Source organism: Canis aureus, chromosome 21 (assembly GCF_053574225.1).
Source record: "Canis aureus isolate CA01 chromosome 21, VMU_Caureus_v.1.0, whole genome shotgun sequence".
In the NCBI taxonomy this organism is placed as follows: Eukaryota; Metazoa; Chordata; class Mammalia; order Carnivora; family Canidae; genus Canis; species Canis aureus.
In genome coordinates this window covers 1,132,250-1,153,729 of record NC_135631.1, presented here as the reverse complement: position 1 = coordinate 1,153,729, position 21,480 = coordinate 1,132,250, and the positions used below count along the sequence as shown (strand labels likewise).

Below are 21,480 nucleotides of genomic sequence, written 5' to 3'. Positions count from 1 at the left end.
CCTGGGCCCCTCTTCCCAACCCTGTGCCCCACACCCAACGTCAAGGGTCAGCTCCCTGTGAGGTTCAGCAGGCCAGGCACGTACCTGGTGAGGGGGCACCTGGCGGGTGCCAAGGTGGCGTCTGGACCCGGGCGATGCTGAGGGGCAAGGAGCTGGGGCCAGGTGACAGTGGGCCCTGGGGAGGCCAGGGGGGTGATGGGGCGCGAGCTGGGTGTGGGGGCAGGCTCGTGGTGGTCCCGGGCTCCTGTTTGATCATTCCATTCAGCATCTGGGTATTGAGGGTGTTGGGAGGTGATTCGGAGTGCTTCCTCTTCTTGGAGGGGTGTGTGGGGAGCCTGGGGGTGACACAGGCATGTGCCATGTGGGGGCTGGCCCTTTCTGAGCCCCCCTCCCCTCTTCACCCTGTCTCAGCAGGCTATGCCCAATCCAGAGGACACCTCCTCCAAAAAGCCCTGGGCTTTACCTCTGTGCTCCCCCATTGCTCTGTAATGTCATTCTCTGTTTCTGTCACTCCTCTCTACCCCCCAGATTACTGAATCTAGGAGGAGCCACCCCTGACTTGTCTGTGTCCCCATCCTGCCCAGCAATGGGCCTGGTGCACAGAGTGCTCAGAACTGTCTGTGGAATGAGCAAGTCGGTCCTTTCCCTGTGGGGACATTCCCAGAGCCACCCTTCATAGTGGGGGCTCCAGGGAGAGCAGCCTCCATAGCTGCAAACAAGCCCCAGAGGGCACGGGCCACCGAGTCTGGGAAGGAGAGTTTCTTGGGAAGGAGGCTGTGGAATCTGGCCTTGAACTAAAGCTTTCATGACATCTCAGTGTGTAAAATAAACAGATAAAAGTATGATTTTAGGGGAGCCTGGGTGACTCAGTCAGCTGGATGTCTGTCTTCAGTTCGGGTCGTGATCTCAGGGTCGTGGGATGGAGCCCCGCATCAGGCTGTCTTGTCTGCTCAGCAGGGAGTCTGCTTCTCCCTCTCCGTCTCTCAAATAAATAAGTAAAATCTTAAAAAAGATGATTCTACTGGTTGGAGTGTGAGTGGAAGCTTGGGTCCGTGGCTAGAACTTCCTCCAGAGCCCCTGGACTCCGTGCAAAAGGTTGGAAAGTCACTGGTGTCTGGGTGAGGGCACAGCTCGAGGTTCAAGTCCTGGCTCTGCCCCTTCCTAGCTCCATGACCAGGACCAACATTTCCTCCCCTGGGAACCCCAGTTTACCTCTCTGGACAGTGGGGCAGGCCATGCTCACCAAATCAGGTAGTCGGAGCACTTGGCTGTGGCCCTGTATCTGCAGCTGGCTGCTGGTGGGCACATTCGTCACCTGGGGTCAGGGCCTTCTGCCCTCCTGGTTCACCCCTGTCCTGCCTACTGCTGCCCTGGCCCCCCACCCAAGCCCACCTGCCCTGGTCTTACTCAGCTCCGTGCTGCTGTAGCAGCTGGTGTAGCATCTGGGACTGCTGCGTATGGTGGAGATCGCTGGGCACGAGCCCCTGCCCCATGGCGGCATAGGGGGGCATCGGGGGCTCGGCCTTCATGTACAGGTCCCGCTGCAGGACGGGGTAGTGAGGCGGGGGTGGTGGGGGGCCCGGCAGGTGGGCCGGAGGTGGAGGCGGGTGCTCTAGGCGGGAGGGCACTCCCACGTGGCACAGGGTCTCGGGGGTTATGGTGCGCAGGAGATGGGGGTCTGCGGGAGAGACGGCGGGGAGCGGGGATCAGCGCCCCACGTCACTCAGGTTCCCAGGCACCGCTCGGCCCTGGCAGGGTCCCCGATCTCCACCCCGGGGGCTGCCCTCGCACCAACCCCCTGTGGGAGGAGGGCTGGGCGCCGAGGTTGGCCACTAGAGGCTCCGGCGGGGAGACCAGCCCCGGCCAGCGGGTGCGCAGCTTTCCCGAATGTCCGAATGTCCTGCCCGGCCCCTTCGGCGCAGGCCCGGCCGCCAGCTCCCGCGGCCTTCCCGGGCCCGAGCACGGAGCCTCTAGGGACCCCCGGCACGGGCCGCAGCCCCTCGGGCCAGCCCCGCTCCCTTTGTTCCCCAGGAGGCATTCCAGAAATGTTTTGGGTAAGATAAACAGAACTCTTGACCCTTCCCGGCTGCTGCGGGCGGAGAAGCCGCCCGGTCCTTCTGCTCCGCCACCTGGGGGCCGCGCAGCCCTGCCCCCGCCCCGCCACGGGGGCCAGCGGGGCCCGGACCGGGCTGCACCCACGGCCCCAGCCGTCCACTCACCGCCAAAGGGCGCGTCCATGATGGCGCAGGCGGCCAGGCGGGTGGCATCCCCGGCAGGGACACTTGCTCAGAGGCAGGGCCAGGCTCCCCACCCGCCGGGGGGAAACAATAGCAGCGCCGGGGAGTATTTGAGCAGCGATAATCTCGCCTGTTGGGCAGCCGCGGCCCCCTCCCTCCCGCGCTCCCTCCCTCCGATAAGGCCGCCCCAACCACTTGCCCAAACCCCAGAGGGGAGGGCGGTGCCCGCTGGACTCACCATTCACCTGCTGGGGGGAGTAGGCCTCGGAGCCCGAGTCTGGGGGAGAATCCGGCAGCGTGCTGCGGGGGCGGGAGGAGGGCGCTACTGGGCAGGCCGCAGGGTCCCCGGGACCCCAACGCCGGAGGCCCTGACGGTCCCTCACCCCCACCCTTGGGGCATTTTGAGCCACCTGGGAGTGCCAGGCAGGGCCCGGGGCTGAGGCGCGGGTGTGGGGCCTTGGGCAGCCCCTCAGACCCACTGGGCACTTGGGGACCAGCAACCAGTGTTCCTGATGACGCACAGGGATTCACGGATTCACGGAGCAGGGGCCAGGTCTGCTTCTGCCTTCCCACGCCCACTGAAGCCCCACTTTCTAGAAAGTCTAGAGGGGCTCTAGGGGGCTCTGGGGGGCTCTAGGGGGCTGGGCCGTCCCACCGTGGGCAGGTATGGGCTGGGCAGGCAGCCAGCTCCACCAGGCCTGGGCTTATTTTTTTCGTTCGGGTTTTGTTTTATCAGCGGTTCAGGCAAAAGAACAAACTCAACCCTGAGAGATCAACAAGTCCTGGGCGAACCTGCATTCACCGGGTGAGGGGGGCCGCAGCCAGGCGGGGACCAGCTCTTTGGCCGTCCTGGTCCTCACGTCTGGAGAGGCTGCCCAGGCACCATCTCCCGCCTGCTCCCTGCACAGGGCCGGTGGGTCTTCTGGTGTGTCAAGATCCCTTCCCCTTCCGCGGGACCTCATGTTCTTTCCTCACGACTCCTCCTCATGCTCCTCGATTTGGTGATTTATTAATAACTCCCCAACCCTGCCCCAGCCAGCCTGCAGGATCCACTGCAGAGGGGATGTGTGTTCGTCTTGTTTGGCACCTAGAACTCGTCCAGGCAGGGGCAGGGGCAGGGGCAGGGGCAGGAAAGGGCTCTGGGTCCTGCCCAGGGAGCAGCCCGGGCCCCGTGGTCTCTGTGTGGTTCTGGGCAAGCCCTTTCTCGCCCTGAGCAAGGGCCTCAGTGTGCTGAGGGTCAGCCCAACTTTACTCGCAGGCCAGCTGGTTTTGGGGTCCCCGGAGCTGTTGCTGGAGAGGGCTGATAGGCTTACACAACGAGAGCCACGGGGCAACAGGTACTAGCAGGTGCTCATAACTTGTCAATTCTCTTCCCTCTGTCTTTGCCCTTCGGGGTCTGGGCTTAGGGACAGACTCTCACCCAACGTCTGTCTCCTGTGGCAAAAGTTCACCCCTAACACCCCAACTCGCCTCTGCGAATAAGCCAGGAGAAGCTATGGTACCCCCCGACCCACACTTGCTGTGGGCCTCCTCCCCTTATTTCCACCGTCCTGGAGGGAGACACATTTTGAGGTCACTCTACAGCTGCGGATGCTGAAGCCCTGACCGGGGCTGTGGGTTCCCAAGCCAGAAGGTTGCAAATGCTGGAGCTGGAGGTGGGGCCAGGCTGTGGAGACAAGTGTCATGCCTCCCACACTCTAGTATTCTTCTACCCAAAGACAGGGTCCCCTGTTCCTGCCCCAGGCTGAACCCAGAACTTCCTCGAGCCCCTCTGCAGAACCCAGCAGACCCATGTTCCTGCCTATCCTTATGAGCACATGTCTGTGGCTGGGATGGTGGCCGCCTGCTTCCTTCGGCCACAGCCAGACCCAGGCTGAGCCCCAGGGTCAGGCCACTGGTGTGGACCCCTTGGAGAGAGGATTGAAGGGCCTGGAGGCTGGCTTGGGTGGGGGAAGCTTCAGGTACCGTATCTGTGCCACTGGCGGCCAAAGCAAATAGCAGCTAAATGCACGAGCGGATGGGCCTGGGGCAGTGCGGGGACCCCGTGTGCCCTCTGTATGTACGCGTGTATGTACATGCGTGTATCAGGACAGGTACATAGCTGCATCCCCTCTTTACAGAGCTGTCAGAATTTTCTAGCACTTACACCAGCCCTCATCAACCCGCTGCTGCTCAGAATCCTCTGTGGCTGCCCAAGGCCTCAGAACAAAGTCATGAGTCCCTCCTCAGCCACTTTACCTAACCAGTCACCACGGCCAGGCCAGGCCGCTGCCAGCACCTCCCAGACCCACGCCCGACCCCCTCATTCCCGGCCCTCACTCACCCTGGGGCATAGGGAGCCTTGGGCTCTGCCTTGATGGGGGGCCCAGAGGCCCCCAGGAAGGGCTTAGGAGCGCCACTCATAGCATTATTGTTGCAGTTGAGCGGGGTGCTGTAGCTTGGGGCTGGGAGGGAGCCATGGCGCCCTGGGGAGGGTCCACCCCCAGGGGGGCTCAGGTGGTGGCCCCCGCTGGAGCCTGGGATGGCTGGAGGCCCGTGGGGGTAGGAGGCTGCACTGGCTGGAGCAGAGATGTCAGGGAAGCAGCTGTGGAAAAAGGAAAAAGCTCAGCGTCCACCAGGACCCCCGCCCCTCCCAGACTCCCCCTCTGCAGGGCAGCTCAAGGAGACAGCAGAGGAGTCAGCAGATGGGAATAGAGGGGGAGGAGCTTGCAGACTGGGGCTCCATCACCTGTCTGGTGAAAGGTGAGGCCAGAGGGGGTGGGGGTGGGGCCACTCACAGGTCAGAGGCATCCTCCTTGCTGATGTACTCCTCCAGGATGCTGGTGTCTATGTTGGAGGGCTCCAGGGCACCGTTGATGTCGTGGCCTATAGGGAAGGGGCAGGCATGAGCTAGGCTCCCCAAGACCCCTAGGCCTCTGGGCTCTGCCCCACAGCTCTCCACAGGGTGGGCCCTCCAAAACCCATGCCCCCAAGCTCCTCCCCACCTGTGTATCCATGTGGGGGGAGAGTCCTTCAGGGCCCAGCACTTCAGGGCCCAGCACCTGATGCCCGTCCAGGAGGAGGGGAGGAGCCCAGAGTGCAGATCTGGGACAGACAAGCCATTTCCTGGGATGTAAGTCTGTAAAATGGGTAATCGGGGACACCTGGGGGGCTCAGTGGTTGAGCATGTGCCTTTGGCTCAGGTCGTGATCCCGGAGCCCTGGGATTGAGTCCCACATCGGGCTCCCCATGGAGAGCCCGCTTCTCCCTCTGCCTGTGTCTGCCTGTCTCTGTGTCTCTCGTGAATAAGTAAATAAAAATCTTTAAAAAGTGGGGGGGGGGGGGGGTAGTCATCCCAAGGTCTTATGGGGTGTGTGAAGAGTCAGTGAGATACTTCCTTGAAATGAGTGCCCAGTGGATGCCCACCACCCGTGGATGCTGGACCCAGACTCAATGACCCTGTCCTGCCCTGCCTCCTTCCAGATGGCCCACCTGGTGGGCACCGAGGAACCCAAGGCCTGGCTGGGCTGAATCACATGTCCTGAAGGTCCCATGGGCCAGGGGAGCCTCCTGCACCCCAGGCCCCAGTCGCAGATACCCAGGGAGTGGGGCCTGGACTCAGCCTACTGCCTAGCTCATCACCCCCACGACGGGGGCCAGGGGGCCTAGCCCTTGTGTTCCAGAGAGGTGAGGGCTTGCCTGGCCTCACAGCAAGGAAGGATGGCGGCCAGAGCTCTGCTCCTCCACAGCCCTCTCCTGGGCCCTCCCTGCTGGCCCTAGCCCCACAAAGGGGAGGGACTCAGAAAAGGCGCCCAGTGCTCTTGGGCATAAGCAGGGGAGGAGAGGGGAGGTGCTGGCCTTTCCCCTCCCAGGGTCACCTTGCAGGGGGGGAGTGGGAAGGCGGGGTGATAAGGCGGTGACGTAGGAGATGTGTCAACCCCGATAATGGAGGACGGCCCCACCCACACTGCTGACTCAGGCTGGCCAGCCCCACTGAGGCAGAGCTGCCCCTCCCACAGGCCCCTGGGGCAGCGAGCCTGGGGTCTGCGCCTCACGCCTCCTCCCTGATGAGCCCTGGGAACAGCTCAAGAAGATCCAGGAACAAATCCTGGCTTGCTTAATGCCCACTGTGTGACCTTGAGCAGCTCACATGCCCTCTCTGAGCCTCAGTCTCCTCATTAGTAAAATGGGGACATGAACAGCTCACGCTTTACAGGGCTGAATACGAATCAAGTTAAGGTACATACGGTGCCCGGCACCGGTGTTCAGCAAACGGAGTGGCTGTCCTTGCTTCACAGTCCCAGAGCCCTGGGGTCCCCAGGAGCCCCTGGCCCAGGCCCCTCCCTGGCCCCAGCTGGCATTTCAAGAATGCTGAGCCCCGCTTAGGTGATTAATGAGTGGCTAAGCCCTCCTAGGAGTCACGCGCTGCCTGGGACAGGCCCTCCTGCTGGCCCCCACCCCTGGCTCACCCAGCCAGGAGCCAGGGACACCCTCCGAACAGGGCCAATGGCCCGCCAGGGCCCTGTGTGGCCGGGGAGAGGAATGACCAGTCTGCACATCAAGGTTCTAGGATTCCCATCTACGCTCTGGCCCCCACCCCGTCCTTCCCTGTTAACCGAAGGTCCCGTTTCTTCGATGCCTACTATATGCCTGGCCCTTTTGGAAACAAAGACATTAATGATCATAGGAATTTCTTATACAGAGAGTGTGTTCTTCACGTGCAGTGTGACACTCCTCGTCCCCCTCTGGAATGGTGATGATAACATGGGGACAGTGCTCGGGACAGCGGCCCCTGCGGACTGAGCACCTACCAGGCCCCAGCACTATTCTAAGTGCTTCAGGAGTTTATCTCCCAATCGCCCCCCCCCCGCCCCCCGAGATTTAGTGTTATTAGCATCCCCTTATTCAGACAGGTCAAGCCTCATGCCCAAGGCAACACAGCAAGGATTCAACCCAGGCACAGGGGCCTGACTCCGCCGGGAAGGTGTGGCTGGTGACAGATGACTTTCTGGCCATTCCGGGGCTGTCCCATCTTATGGGCTGGGAGTGGCCCCGGGGATGGAGATGAAGATGGGAATGGGGAAGGAGGGAGCACCGGAGCATCACCCCTGCCCTGGCTCCTGAAGCTTCAGGTTTTTTGAGACTGAACTTGGAATCTACAGTGAATGATGGGGTGATAGAGTCACGGTGTTGCTATTTATAATAGGCCAGGCCCCCTCCTCTGCTCCTCCCCCTCCTCTGGCCAGGAGCACTCCTAATCACCCCTAATCCTCCTGCCCACCTCCCTTGGGATAGGGGGGCCTCAAGCAGAGGCATCCTGGGAGACCCTAATGAGAACCAGATGTGGCTGAGGCGAAGAGAGACCCTCCCGTGCCAGGGGCCGGGAGGACGGGAGGACAGAGGAGGGAGGAGGGAACGGAACTGGGAGGGAGGGTGGAGGTGGGCCGCCGGGAGGGAGAGAAGTTTGAGGTTTGGGGGGTTGGTGGGCCTCCTGAAGAACAGCGAGCCCACCTCTTCTCCTTCTCTGGGACCCCACAAGGCCTGCCTGATGTTCTCCCCACATGGCTCAGCCACGTGCCCCCAGGCTGCCCCAGAAACCATATCGGACATTTCTAATTAAACCTTTGGGAGGGCAGGGTGGGGGTGGTGGCTTGCTGGAGCCCAGAGATTACTGAGGCAGGGGCAGAGTCCCCAGAAGCCCAGGAGGAAGGTGCAGCACACTCTTGGGGGTCCCCTCTCACTGACTGCTCCCAGAAAACCCCTGAAACATCCTTGAGCCAACAACAGATCCCTCCTAGGCAGGACACTAAGCATGTCTCCTGCTGATCCTCGAGACCACCCTGGGAGGTGGGAAGGCTGCCCAAGGTCCCAGCGTCAGAAAGTGGCACCACCAGGTCACAAACCAGCATCCCAGCCCCCCCCCCCCCCCGCTCAGGATACCCAGAGCCCACCTTGAGATCCAAGGCACCTGCCCTGACTACACGCCCTGCCTACCCACTACAGCCTCCTCTCCCAACCAGCTCCCTCCCGGCAACTCTCCACAGCCCCTGTCTCTCTCTCTCTCTCTCTCTCTCTCTGCCCTGGGGCCTTTGCACATGCTCTTCCTTCTGCTGGACAAAGCCCATTCCTATTCACTCTTGAGGTTTGGGCTTCAATGCAAGTTTCTCCAAGAGGTGCCCTCTGACTCCCTGTCTCCTTGGCTGGCAGCCTCCTTTCTCCTATCTCCTGGGGCTCCTCACTCTGCGGCCTGGCACAGACCGCACAGGTGGGCGGAGGCTCTGTCCGCTGCCCACCCGCTCCCACGGCTCATGCACCGAGTGCTCACTCTGTACCCACACTTCAGATGGCTCAGATTTAACTCCCCTAACAACTCAATAGGACAGGCGGTTTTCCACTTTACAGATGGGGGACCTGGGATGGGAGCCCAGCCCTGCTCTGCCTCTCTGGGATATAAGCATCTAGGCATACAGTAGGTACTCAATAAATGTTCATGGAATGAATGAGCAAAGTGGCACGCAGGACACCAGAACCAGCCTGCCTGGGCCTGGGGACCTCTACCCAGCCGTGTTATGGAAGGGTCCGGGGCCACACAGGGCCCCTCCAGGTACTGCACCAGCGGCTCCTCATTAATTAGGGCCTTTATTACCTGCTTTTAACAGGAGCCAGACACTGCCCAGGCAGGCTGGGGTAGGGGCCTACGGGGAGGAAGCACCTCCCCTCTTCCCTCCTCCCCGTATTGAGGCCACCCAGCTGGGCAGAAGAAGAACTGACAGGATACCAGGCAGGTGCGGGATGAGGGATGAGGGTCAGTGGGGGCCCAGGTGGTCCTCCCCCCTGGACCCCTCCCTTCCCCCCCTCACGCTCATGACTACCCCCCACACACACCAGCTGTGGCCGCTGGCTGAGTCTGGGCCATTGTCCCAGGGAACGGGGGAGGGTGGGGACCCGGCACAGTGGGAGGCTTGTGCCCTGCCCACACCTCCCCCCCACCCGTCAATGGGGCACTTGTCAATTCATGTCCCAAACATGGCGGAAATCCCGTTGGCCACGTGGCTATAGGCAGGGGCAGCAGGGCCCAAGTATGCTGGCCAGGCCTAGCTGATCAGAACCCGAGCTGGCAGGGCCTAGGGCCCGAGCCTGTCCCCCAACTCTGCCCTGAGTGTCCACCCCCAGCATCTGAATCTGAGGGCATCCTGGCTCCAGGCAATGGCTGGGAGCCAGGGTGCTGGGGGGCAGGGCACTGTCCAGCCTAGCACCCCCACAATGCCCTCAGGGACTCCCAGGGTCAAAGAGGCCTAACTGCTAGGATGGGGCGCCCCCCGCCCCCGTTGCTGTGTGACCCTTGGCCCGTGCTCTGACCTCTCTGAGGCTCGGCTTGCTTCTCTACCAAGTGCATCCCAGAGCAGCGTGAGTCTTCAGCGAGACCGAGACGGTAGGGAAGCTCCTGGGCCGTCCCTCCGATAGCACTCATTGCTGTTTCCGCGTCTGCGGGGCTCCCCTCTCGCCCAGGCCTTTCCACCTCACTGCATTTCCACCCCAGAGAGCCTCTGGGGGGCCTCTGACCTCCTCCTGAGTCCCTCGGACACACGACCTGGACGGTGCTATTATTCTGGCACATACACAGCCAAGTCCAGCCTTCAGGCCTCAGCTACAGCCCTCGCCCCTCTCTTGGCAGGTCAGCCTCCTCTGCCTGCTGCCTCTGCAGCCCCTCCCCAATCTTCCCAATCCCAGAGGGCTCCCAGGGCTCGCGCTCATTTCCCAATGTTGCCCGAGCTAATCAATGAGCTCCAAACTAATTCACTCTGGGACAGGGCTCTCGCCTCCTTTGGCTTGAACTCTCTACCTTTATTGATATGATCTGTGATTAATGTGATAACTGCTAGCCATCCCTGCCTCAAGCTTCAATTTGTGACCAGATCTTCTCACTCAAAATGCCTTCAGGTCAGATGCTTGATTTTGCAAGCTATCCTTTACGTCTCTGCATCAAGTCCCCAGTTAGCTTGGGACTTAATGATGAGGATGTGCCTCCTAAGTTATTGCCATCGGGTCCTTAAATCTGAGCCACGAGGGCAGCCCGGGTGGCTCGGCGGTTTAGCGCCGCCTTCAGCCCAGGGCGTGATCCTGGAGACCCGGGATCGAGTCCCACGTCAGGCTCCCTGCTTGGAGCCTGCTTCTCCCTCTGCCTGTGTCTCTGCCTCTCTCTCTCTGTATCTCATAAACAAATAAATAAATAAATAATCTGAGCCACGATTGCCTTTATTATCTCTCAATTTCTTGCCAAAAATGCATAGGAGACCCATTGCCTCCAGGATTTGACCACCCCAGGACTATAGCCATGTCCTCCTCCCCCAGACCCCGCATAGCGACCACAGGGCTGAACTCACAGCTCAAGATGCTCCCCAGCCAAGTCCAACAGAACTGAGCCCGGAAGCTGCAACGTGTTCTATAGGAACCCACACTGGTCCCTAGGGTTCTTCAGCGCCCCCAGCCCTGAGTCTACAGGGCCAAGTTAGCTCCCACCTGACAGCCCCATCCGTCTCCCATTGGGACTGGGTAGGTAGGCTGGGGAAGGCCCTCCCCACAGAGGTAGAGACCCTGTAGCTTGGGGTGGGGGCACGTCTCTACCAGGGTCACCCATGTCCATCTGGAGTCACAAAGCAGCATGTCCCACACATGTGTGTTCACAGGGACAACTCCCACCGACATGCACATAATCGTCTACACACATGCCCTTCCTTCCCTGCTGACACACACATGCGCACACGGGCATGCTCCATGAGGGCTCACTGATCCATTCATCCAAACAACTGCCGAGCATATACTATGTATCAGGCACAATGCTTGGCTCTGGGGCTATGGTAAGGAACACAACCAAACCTCCTGCCCACGACGAGCTGACGTTCTGGAAGCAGAGTCAGAGGACAAGACACATGGGAAAAAATCCACAGCATTTCAGAAGGTGACAAATACAACAGAGAAAACAGAGCAGAGAGCAGAGGCTGGGGTGGCAGGAGAACAGGGTGGCAGTTTTAAATAGGACAGTCAGGGCACCTGGGTGGTTCAGGGAGTTAAGCATCTGTCTTCGGCTCAGGTCATGGTCCTGGGGTCCTGGGATCGAGCCCCGCATCGGACTCCCTGCTCAGTGGGGAGCCTGCTTCTCCCTCTCCTTCTGCCTGCCACTCTGCGTGCTTGTGCTCTCGGCTCTTTCTCTCAAATAATTAAATAAAATCTTTAAAAATAAATAAATAAATAAATAGGACAGTCAGGGAGGGCCTCACTGAAAAGAGATAATAAGAAGGTGGTGAGCCACATGGATATCTGAGAGGAGCATTTCAGGCAGTGGGGAGCCAGTGCAAAGGCCCTGAGTCATGAGCAGGCCCACGCGTGTTCACAGATCAGCACACCTCCCAGACTGGAAAGCTCGTGTACACAATCCTCACTGACCCAATGGCAGGCCCAGGCTGACAGCCCTCCCGATTGGGTCTGGCTAGAGCCAGATCCAAAAGAGCCAATTCAGTGCCGCAGACACCCCAGCTACCCCCATCCTGGGCCGCAGACCCAACAAGGGAGAACCACAGAGGGTGAAGAGAGCTCAGGGACTGAGATGGTGAAGAGGAGAGGGAAGGGAGCAAGGGTCCCCAAACTCCACAGAGGGACAGAGGCTATAGGTGCACATTAGGAGGGCTGGGGGGACCTAGGGCAGATGCAGGCCTGGAGGCAGGTGGACGGGACGCCCTGCGGCCTCCATAGGCCGGGCCAGGGGAGGCTCTGGACCCAACTGCCCCCCATGCCGGGCTTTGCCCTCCGCTCTCTCCATCCAGGCCTTGGCACTTCATGGGTCTCACTGCCTGCATCATACGGCACACAGCTTTGACCCTCTGAGTGATGGCTCTGAGGCCCAGAGAGGTCAAGGGGCTGAATGGAAGTCACCCAGTCCAGCCCTCAGTGGTGGATCAGGACCCTCAGCACTGGAGGGCTCCCTTCCTGCCCCACTCTAGGCTGGCACCCAACTGTGATCGGGGAGCCCCAGGATCCCACTCTGGCTCTGCTGCGGCTGCCCTCAGTGCTCCCGGCACATCACCTTCCCCTCCTCCCTCTGCACCTCCCTCCTGGAAATGAGAAATACCACCTGCACTTCCACACAGCCCCAGGACTCCCACTGGATGACTTATGCAAAACCTCCCACCCTCACCCCTCCCACCCAGGCCTGGGGGGGGGGGGCACGTGAAGACAAAGGACAGCCAGCCCCTTCCCCCTGCTGCCAGCCCGAGGCCAGGTCCCCACGCGCGGAGGGGCAGGGAGGCAGGGTGGGGCCACAGCAGGAGGCATCAGGACGAAGGCAGGGGGTGCAGACCTGTGTGAAGCTGGGTCCCTGCCTGCAGAGCACATCCAATAAGGCTGTTGGGATTAATCCTCGGAATAAGTGGCCCAGAGAGGGTGAGTGGCTTTCCCAAAGCACACAGTGCCAGCCACGGGCCCCAGCCCCAGGTGGGGCGCTGAGCCCGTGGATCAATAAATCTCCAGAGTAGGGAGCATATGCCTGCCGAGAGCCCAGTGAACTAGACCGTGCAGGCCCCCATGGGACAATGATCACCCTCCAGGCTAAGCTTCTGGAGCATTACCGCACCAGGTACCGCAGCAGGCCTCCAGAACACCCAGCTTCCCTCCCTCCCCACAAACACCCTGACAAGTGGGCACCAGGGCTTCGGCTGTATCCCCATGTTAGGGATGGGAAAGCGGGGGCACAAAGCAGTGCGGCAGTGCCTGGAGGAGGGCTGCAGGCCAGCAGCCAGCAGCAGACCCTGGCAGCCTGCTCCGGGGAGGGCATGAGGCCCCAACACCATCCATCGCCTGCCCCCTGCCCGGGGCTCCCCACACCCAGCAGCAGCAGGGGCCGGGGACGCGAATGGGAGAAGAGCCCCCCTACCGCCACCCTCCACACACCCGGGCCGTGAGGGAAACTAAGGCCCAAAAGGGTAGCGTGAGGAGGGAGAAGGCGGGAAGGGAGGGCAGGCAGCCTGGGGAGGGCAGGGCCGCCTCGGTTAATGATTTCTGCTCCCCGTTCTTATCAGAGGGCAAAGTCCAGGGGGAGCAGCCAATCAGCAGCCCTGCCGGCCGCTACCCAGCAGCCTCAGCTGCCAGGGCCCCCCAGGCCTGGGAGCCCTTGAGAGTCAGAGCACGGGGGCTGGGTCCCCAAGACGAGGCCATTCTGCTCAGGGTGACCTACCTGTCTCCCCGACAATGCCCTGCTTGGCTCTGCCCAAGGGGCACGGCGCCAAGGGCCCCAGACTCAGGAGAGGCCCTGAGGCCAGGAGGTCGGAAACAGCTTGCTCCCCACCCCGCCCCACTGCCCCCCTGCACTGACCCCAGGCCTCCCAGAGAGTTGGCTTCCTGGGGTGCACCCCCCACCCCACCTTTGTTCACATACCATTTTCTCTCCAATGACCCTGAGAAGATTTCCTTCCCCCTCAGCCCATGCCACCCTGTGCCCTGTGCTGGGTGTTGGGGACACGGGGATGAATCAGACCCCCCACTGCTACTTCCCCTCCAGCTGGACTCAGGACCTGGGGAGGAAGGACAGGGACAGGACTCCCCCAGAAGGCACCCCATCTCATCCTCTTGACAGTCAGGGGTCCAGCTGCCTCCCCCTTCCACCTGCTCCTTGGTGTACCATAGACAGATGGACGGACAGACATGCCAACATGGAGCACAGTGCCATGAGATCCACACCCCAACTCAGCCCCAGACTCCTGTCCAGAGTGGGCATCCGTTTCCAAAAGTCTTCAGGTAGTCTCCCCCTATGGCCTCCTCCTGCCCTCTGGGTCCTCCCCCTGGAAGGCCACCCTTCCTTCCCCAAGGCCATGGTGGTACAGGAGAGAGGTGGGGGCTTCTTGGTGTCAGCTCTGGCCCAGCTGACTAACTCCCTTCTCTTGGGAGTCTTGGCCCCTGGGAAAGGGGGCCAGTGCCAGCCCCTCCCTCAAGTGGCTCTCAAATCAGGATCCCAGTGCCCCGGAGGGCAGTGGAGAGCCCAGCTGTACTGGGAGGCCCTGAGCGTGCCTTTCTTTGGCAGCTAAAGAAAACCTCATTGGAAGCCACGGCTCTGGTCCAACCCCCCTGCTTGCCCCAGGAGGGGACATGAAGCCAAAGAAGGGAAGTCACTAGCCCAAGCCACCCATCCGGGCTGGAGGGAGTGAACACCAGCCTCCCACCTCCAGCCCTGGCGGGGCTCTAGAGGCCAAGTGGAGGTCCCCCAACCTTTCAGTGGCCTTTGCAGCACCTACTGGAAGCCCAGTTCTCCTAGGGCTCTCAGGGTTCCTCCACAGCACCTGCTTTCTTGGAGTGGGGGCGCTACTCACTCAAACTCCTTGTGCCCCTGGAACCAGGAGTCAATACCCTCCACCTCTGTGCTCTAGAACACTCCTCCTTCCCAGGGCTGGGAGATGAGGCTCATCCGAAGGCATCATCAAGACCTTCTCTGCAACCCCCTCCCGTCTTGCAGGTAAGGAAAATGGGCCCAGAGAGGGCGAAAGCTCAGCACAGGGTCACCGCCCTGAGCAGCAGGGGCCTAAGCCTGCAGGGGAACCTCTAAGGCTCCATGGGGCTCCTCTGATGCCATCCTGCCCCTGTCCCTGACCAGGCTCTGGGGATCCAAGGCCCCAGCCAGTCAAGATGCTGAGGAGTGTACCTGCCACGAGGACCCTGTTACCTGCTGAGAGCCAGTGCATCCTGCCTGGAGGGTCCCCTCTCCACGGACCGTGTGCCTGCTGATGCAGAAGGCCGTAGCCTCCTTCTAGGGGATTAGCAGGGCGGTCACGGGGGCCCGGCTGTACCAGCCTCGAGGGGGCTGCCCTGTCCCAGCCTCCCACCCGACGCCCAAAGCGCCTTAGCCCCCAGCCCACCACCCTGGGGTGGGGCGCAGCCTGGTCCACTGCACATGGTAGGACCCAGGACATAGGCCCGGCGTTGCTAGAGAGTGGGCCATGCCAAAAGAGGGGTCTCAATCCACCCCTGCTCTTCAGCAAAGCCGGTCTCTGTCTCCAGCCCCGAGCTGAAAGCACAGAGCCTGCCCCCTGTCCCCACGGTCCACAGGGAGTGACCAAGGCCAAGTGCCAAGCAGGGGACAGAATGAGAACTCAGGTTCCAGCCCCAAGTGTGAGAGTGTAGCACAGCGTACCCGACGCACGACACTCACTTGCTTTAATCCTTCCACTCACGAGTGCACACAAAGGCTTGGCCCTGAGGTCCCCCACGCACCCCTGCACCCTGATCCCCACCAGCCTTGCCCCTCCCAAGTGGTCCTGGGAACTCCTAGCCCTCAGCACCGGCCCACCTTCCCTCCTGTCTCAGGCTCCGGGAACACTTCTCCAGGTCCCTGGCTCCCTCCACCCACCTCAGCAGGCAGCCCCACACCCCGCTCCGTGCTCCCCACAGACATTCTTGAGTCTCCTCTTATCTCTCTGGAGGGAGCAGCGCAGCCTCCCCAGCCAGGCCAGCCGCATGGCTGAGCTGTGGCGTCAGCCCCCACCCCCCACCCCCCACCCACGGCCAGGAGGGAGAGTTTGGCTCTGGAGATGGGGAACCTGGGCCAGCCGGGCCCACTCCTCTGCCTGGGGTGCCAGGTCCTGGGGGAGGACGCATGGGGACGTCTGCAGGAAGCAAGGGGGCCTGGCCCGTGGGTCATCCTGGGTATCTAGTGGGCTCAGGGCATCCCCAAAACAATACCCTTGAGCAAGGAATCATGTCCCTTCCTTCTTCCCCAGGGACCCCCAGCCCTCACAAGGCTCTTTGGGGGTTCATAAAGGATGGACAGTGTCTAGGGAAAACAGAGCCCCTGGAACTGATGGGAAGACTGCTGAGGACCCTCAAATAGCCCACCTACCTCAGGATCAACCATGTAATCCTGTCCAAGTCTGATTTCTGGGGCTCTGGGTGTGCTAGGGCTGCCAGACTCCTGAAGTGAGGAAGCCCGAAGCTAGGGGATGCCCTTACCTACTCAGCAAGCAGGAGTGGACAAAGGCTGCTACACCCCCACCCCCACCCCCCTGCACTCCCCCACATACACCAAACACATAAAGGGAGACGCTGAGACACGTCCTCTCTCCCTCCCAAACTCCGAAGGCATCTGGGTCCTAGGCTTGAAACTCGGGGCGCAGCTCAACAGCCCTTGCACAGCGGTACCCCAAGGACCACCCCCTTCCCAGGGGCAGGTTCACACTGAGGAGTAGGATATGGGCTTAGGGGCTGGGGAGGGAGGGTGGGGGCAGAGACCTGGCTCCCCAAACTGGTGGAGAGAGCACAAGAGGGGCCCAAGGGCCTGGCCAGATGCTCCAGTGAGGGTCTGAGAAGCAGAGTGGGCTGGGAGATGTCAGCCTGCACCTCTGCCCCCGCTTCCCACACTCCATCCAGAATCCAGCACCCTGGAGGAGGGGGGAGACCTGGAGGAGGGGCAGAGGCTACGTAGGCAAAGGGGAAGGGAGTCTGGTTAGATGTAGGAACGAACCTCCCAAACCACAGTGTGTGTGTTGGGGGGTGGGGGGCAGGGGCAGAAGAAAATAGTGTAGATTGTGTGTGGATGTTAGATCCCAACCTTGGGGAGGGCCCTATCAAGGGTGAGGTCACTCCTGGGGTGGGGGTGGGGGCAACAGCCGGAGGAGGCAGAGCTCGAGGGACAGGTGTGGGTGGAAGAGCCCTGCGGAGCCCCAGTGGACCGGCAGGATGCAGTTCACCACTTTGGGAGGGTCCCAGGGTGCGGAGATGGCTGGCACAAGGGATGCTGACTTCGAGAAGGTTCTAGCCCGGGGAGAGCATTTCAGGGTGAGGGGAGAGTCTAGCTGATGGAGAAACGCTGGGGACGGGTTCCAAGCCCTGAGTAAGGGAGGGGTGGCTGGTTCAAGGGGAACTTCGGCCTTGGGGAAGGGAGCAGCCTTGCAGAAGGCAGATGGCAGTCTTGAAGGGGATCCTAGTCTCAGGGAAGCACAGGGGGCAGGTCTGAGCTCCTGGAGTCAGGCTGGGGGGAGGGTGTCCACCTGAGAAGCACGCAGGGGGTCTTTGGGCGGGGGGCGGGGGGCGGGGGTGCCGGCCTTAGAGGCAGGGGGATCCCAGAAGGCTGCCCGGTGGGCCCCCCAAAGGGGGTGTGGGAGCCCGGGTCTGTATGGGGTTCCGGGAAGCACCGCAGAGTCCCCAGACTCAGCCCGGGTGGGAGGGACCAGATTTTAGGGGTCCTGGGGGGCACGAGGAAGGACCAAGGATGGAAGCTGGGCGCTGGGGCACCGGGAGGGGCGCCCACCTTCGGGGGATCTGGGCAGGAGCCCCCAGGGGGTGGGGCCGCGCCCACAGGGGCCCCTCGGGGCAGCGCCCGCGTGGTCCGAGGCCCCGGGAGAGGAGCTGGGTCCCCACCCCGCCGCCGGCCCGCGGCTCCTCACCTTCGAAGAAGCGCTGCAGCGCCTCCGTCTCGTCCACCACCTCCATGGCCCGCCCTCCCGGCGCGCGCTCCGCCGCCACCCGCTACAGCCCGGCCCGGGGGCGCGGCATCGCCGGTGCGGCCCGCGCGACAGTCCCCGCTCGGCTCCCGCGGCCCGCCCCGCCCCGCCCCCGTGTGGCCCCGCCCCCGTGTAGCCACGCCCCCTCGTAGCCACGCCCCATCGTGGCCACGCCCCCGCCCGCCCCGCCCAGCGGCGCCCCCTGCCGGCCCGGCCCGCGCTGCAGCAGGGCGCGGGCTCCGCAGGCGGGGCGCGGAGGTGGGGCTGGGGGCGCCAAGCGGGCTGCGCGGGGGTCCTCGCCCTCCCCCGGGCCGCGGGGGGGGCCAGGCCTCCGGACCTTAGCTCCTCGGGCCGGGCCGCACCTCGGAAGACCCTTTCCTCTTCGCCCGCCGACCTCAGCAGGAACAGCAACCCGCACCTGCTGAGCAGACTCGCCCGGGACTTCCAGGGTGACGTCACCTCACCCTCGCAGGTGTCCCACCAGGTCGTACTATTCCGTGCATCTTGCAGGCGAGGAAACAGGCTCGGGCTGAGAGATGAGCGGGCTGCGAGACGAGCGCCCTCCTGCACAGCCCCTGCCCGGGGATGGGCTCTGGCCAGGGCAGCAGGGCGGCCCCCGGCCACACGTGGCCACCCAGCACCCGAACCGTGGCTACTGCACTGAGGAACTGACTTCTCAGCTTTATTTAACTTTCAGGAATCCAAGTGTAAGTAGCCGTGTGTGGCTCGGGTCTCGGACGGCACAGGTCCAAGGCTTTCAAGGTGATTGCGGTCAAAGCCTGGGTTCAGAGCCAGATCCTGGCTGACCTGGAAAAGCAGCCTCTTGGTCACTATTGCCTTGTGTGCTAGTGCAAGGTCCACGCGTTCAGCCCCCTAAGCGTGTCCGGGATAAACCCACCAGCCCCGGCCCTCTTCTCTGCCTGGGAGCACCTCCTCATCGCTGTTCTGTCCATCGGCAATGCCTCTGTCCTCAGCGATGGCCTCTAGAACTTCCCAAATCATTCTTTTTAAAAAAAAAAAAAAAAAGATTTTATTTATTTCTTTGAGAGAGAAAGAAAGCATGAGCTGAAGGGGAGAGACAGAGGGAAAGGGAGATGCAGACTCTCCACTGAGCTCGGAGCTGCCCCGTGGGACTCGATCCCAGGATCCTGAGGATCATGACCTAAGCTGAAGGCAGACGCTTAACCCGCTGAACCCCCCAGGCGCCCCTCAAATCCCTTTTTTAACAAATGTCAATCAGATCATGTCATTCCTTTGCTAAAACCAGTAGTTTCCTGTCCAGTTCAAAACAACATCTAAACATCTCGCGCTGGTTTCTGAGGCCTACTAGGATCTGCCCTTTCCCGTACCACGGACCTCAGCTCCTCCTTTCCTCCCCATTGTCCACTACGTCCCAGCCACCAAGGCCTCCTTGCCCTCACTCCCACATGCCAGGCTTACGTCAGCCACGTGCTGCTCCACCTGTCTACAATGCTTGTCCCCGCATAGCTGATTCCTTATCACCTGTCTAACGCTTTACCTGAAGCAATTCCCCCTACCTGCCCTTCCTTCTCACCACGTAAACAATTTATTTAAAAAGATTTTATTTATTTATTCATGAGAGACACAGAGAGAGGCAGAGACACAGGCAGAGGGAGACGCAGCCTCCCCACGGAGAGCCCGACGCGGGACTCGGTCCCGGGACTCCGGGATCGTACCCTGAGCCAAAGGCAGACGCTCGACCGCTGAGCCCCCCAGGTGCCCCACGTACATGATTTTTATCGAGTTTTGTGAGTATCCTCCCTCCAGAGTGGAAGCTCCGTGACGGTGAGAGGTACTTTTCAGGCTTGGTCACTGCCTTGACTTCAACACCAAGAGCGCCAGCGGGGACAAGTACGTTCCCGGTAAACATACATGGAGTGAATGGACAACGGCATCTTCGCAGGACGGGATCCCACATCTCTGAAACTTTGGAGGTGGAGAATTCTGGAATTTCGGACCAGGGAATCAGGTCACTGTGGAGTGGTGCTGCTTGCACGGCCTCTCCGGGTCCTCAGAGACAGCAGGTCAGATCTCGACAGCCGATCCCACCACCTGCTCGACAGTTGATGGGGCTGAGACGGAGGTCCAGGGGCCGGAGGGCCGCGGCAGGTCGGATGCCAGACCTGCTGGCCCAGAGGGGGCCATGCCGCCTGCCAGGAGCCGGCATGGGCATGAGGGGGCGAGAGCCTGCGAAGCACCCCCCACCCAGGCGGCCCTCCCTTTCCTCAGTGGCCAGTCATGGGGGAGGGGCAGCCGGGCCGGGCCCCAGATGTGGCCCAGTCAGCAGGCCCGTGGTGGCCCACCGAGGAGGGTCAATGCCACGACAGTTCTGGGGCTGGGGGAGGGGGTGCCCAGGCTGGCGGGCGCTTCACAATGAGGTTTTGTCCCTCCAGGGGCCGCTCTCCGAGACGTTGCTCTTAGATATATAGAATGGGATCTTGCTGGAGGCCCCAGCTGTGTGTGCTGACTGGTGCTCCCCCCACAGGGGCTGGGCTGAGAAGGGGGGCAAGGGCCACACTGAGACGCCTATTCTTTTCCAGCTGATACACCCCAGAGAGTTTTCGCCCTCTGCAGCCTCCCTTAAGACAATTGTTATTCTCTGCCCTGCCCCTCCCCCCGCCCGCCTGTGGTAGACAGAGTGGACACCCGCTCACGCCATGTGATTTTTTTTTAAATGAATTTATTTTAGGAGTTGCCTGGGACCAGCTGGAAAACAAGCTCCCACCTACCCACAGGTCTTTTCACCATATTCCACATGGGGCTGAAATGTATACCCGCTCTTCGAGGGCCAGCACGACGAGCTAAGCGTCGTCCTTGTATTGGTCACCGAAGGAACGGGAGATGCCTATTTGGTCCCCAACACCCCAACTCCTCAGGTCGGATCACTAAGCCTCTGGGCTTCGCGCCTTGAGCTTCGATGGGGTGGGAGGGAGCTTCCTGTTGATCCTGCAGGAACTCGCCTGGCTAAGGGGGTGTGGCCCTACCATTACCCTATTCCACTAGGCCACGGAGCAAAGGAGCAACTGCCCCGGGGCTTCCCATCTCTGGGCTGGGGGAGAGGAGTGGTTCAAGTGCCAGACTCCGGAGCTCAGCCACAAGTCGACGCTGCCACCCCCAAAGTCCATCATGAAGCTGGGGCGCCGGCTAAGGCTGGTGAGGGAGCCCAAGGGAATGTTGCATAACCAGGACTCTGAGGGAGCCGTCCATAGAGAAGAGCCCTGTCTGCACCCCATCCCCACCCAGCTGTAATGAGTGACCAACTGAGACTTCATTCCTGGCCTAGCAGTGGCAGCTGTGGCCTCTCAGCCATGGTCCAGGGCCTGCCCTCTGGTCCTTGGAGGACTCATCTGGAAATCAGCCTATTACTCCCGCCCCTCAGGGTAGCTAAAATGTCAGGGAAGTGATCAATCAGCGCTGCTTTCTTCTATTCCAGAACAGTTCCAGGTGCTCAGTACCGGCCCATGAGTGACAGCAGGGCCAGCGGGAGACAGTGCCTGGGGAGAGGGAGGCAGGCACTGAGGGTAACTGGGGAAACAGAGGACCGGGCTGGAGGCCAGCCCAGGAGAGGGTGGGGCTCACCAGCTAGCCAGATGGGCAGGTGACCCTGCTGTAGGGCTCCTGACCCCCCATGGGCTCATGCAGCCCTGGCACCTGCCCATTGTGTAGAGAAAGGGAGGTAGGCCCAAGGAGCAGTGAGTGGGAGCCCAGCGTCAGTGAGGCTGGCAGTGTGGCTTCGTCCCACCGACTCGGGTGAGACGGGCGGG

At 61.6% G+C, this 21,480-nt stretch overlaps 1 protein-coding gene across 16 annotated transcripts in view; it reads right to left on the bottom strand.

Moving 5' to 3' along the window:
• The window catches only part of MYRF (myelin regulatory factor), a 32,954-nt gene extending 15,178 nt beyond the window's left edge, over positions 1-17,776 (bottom strand). For 15 of the 16 annotated variants that reach the window (XM_077861871.1, XM_077861873.1, XM_077861880.1 and 12 more), the window contains exons 1-6: positions 17,639-17,776; positions 5,015-5,102; positions 4,561-4,821; positions 2,476-2,537; positions 1,408-1,678; positions 85-335 (exon numbers count right to left, since the gene is read on the bottom strand). In XM_077861871.1, coding sequence (XP_077717997.1) covers positions 85-335; positions 1,408-1,678; positions 2,476-2,537; positions 4,561-4,821; positions 5,015-5,102; positions 17,639-17,684 — 979 coding nt within the window. In that variant the 5' untranslated portion in view covers positions 17,685-17,776. Of the gene's footprint in view, positions 1-84; positions 336-1,407; positions 1,679-2,219; positions 2,383-2,475; positions 2,538-4,560; positions 4,822-5,014; positions 5,103-17,638 lie in introns of those variants that run through there. The other variant, XM_077861886.1, reaches the window with a different exon arrangement.
• Positions 17,777-21,480: the final 3,704 nt, after the last annotated feature.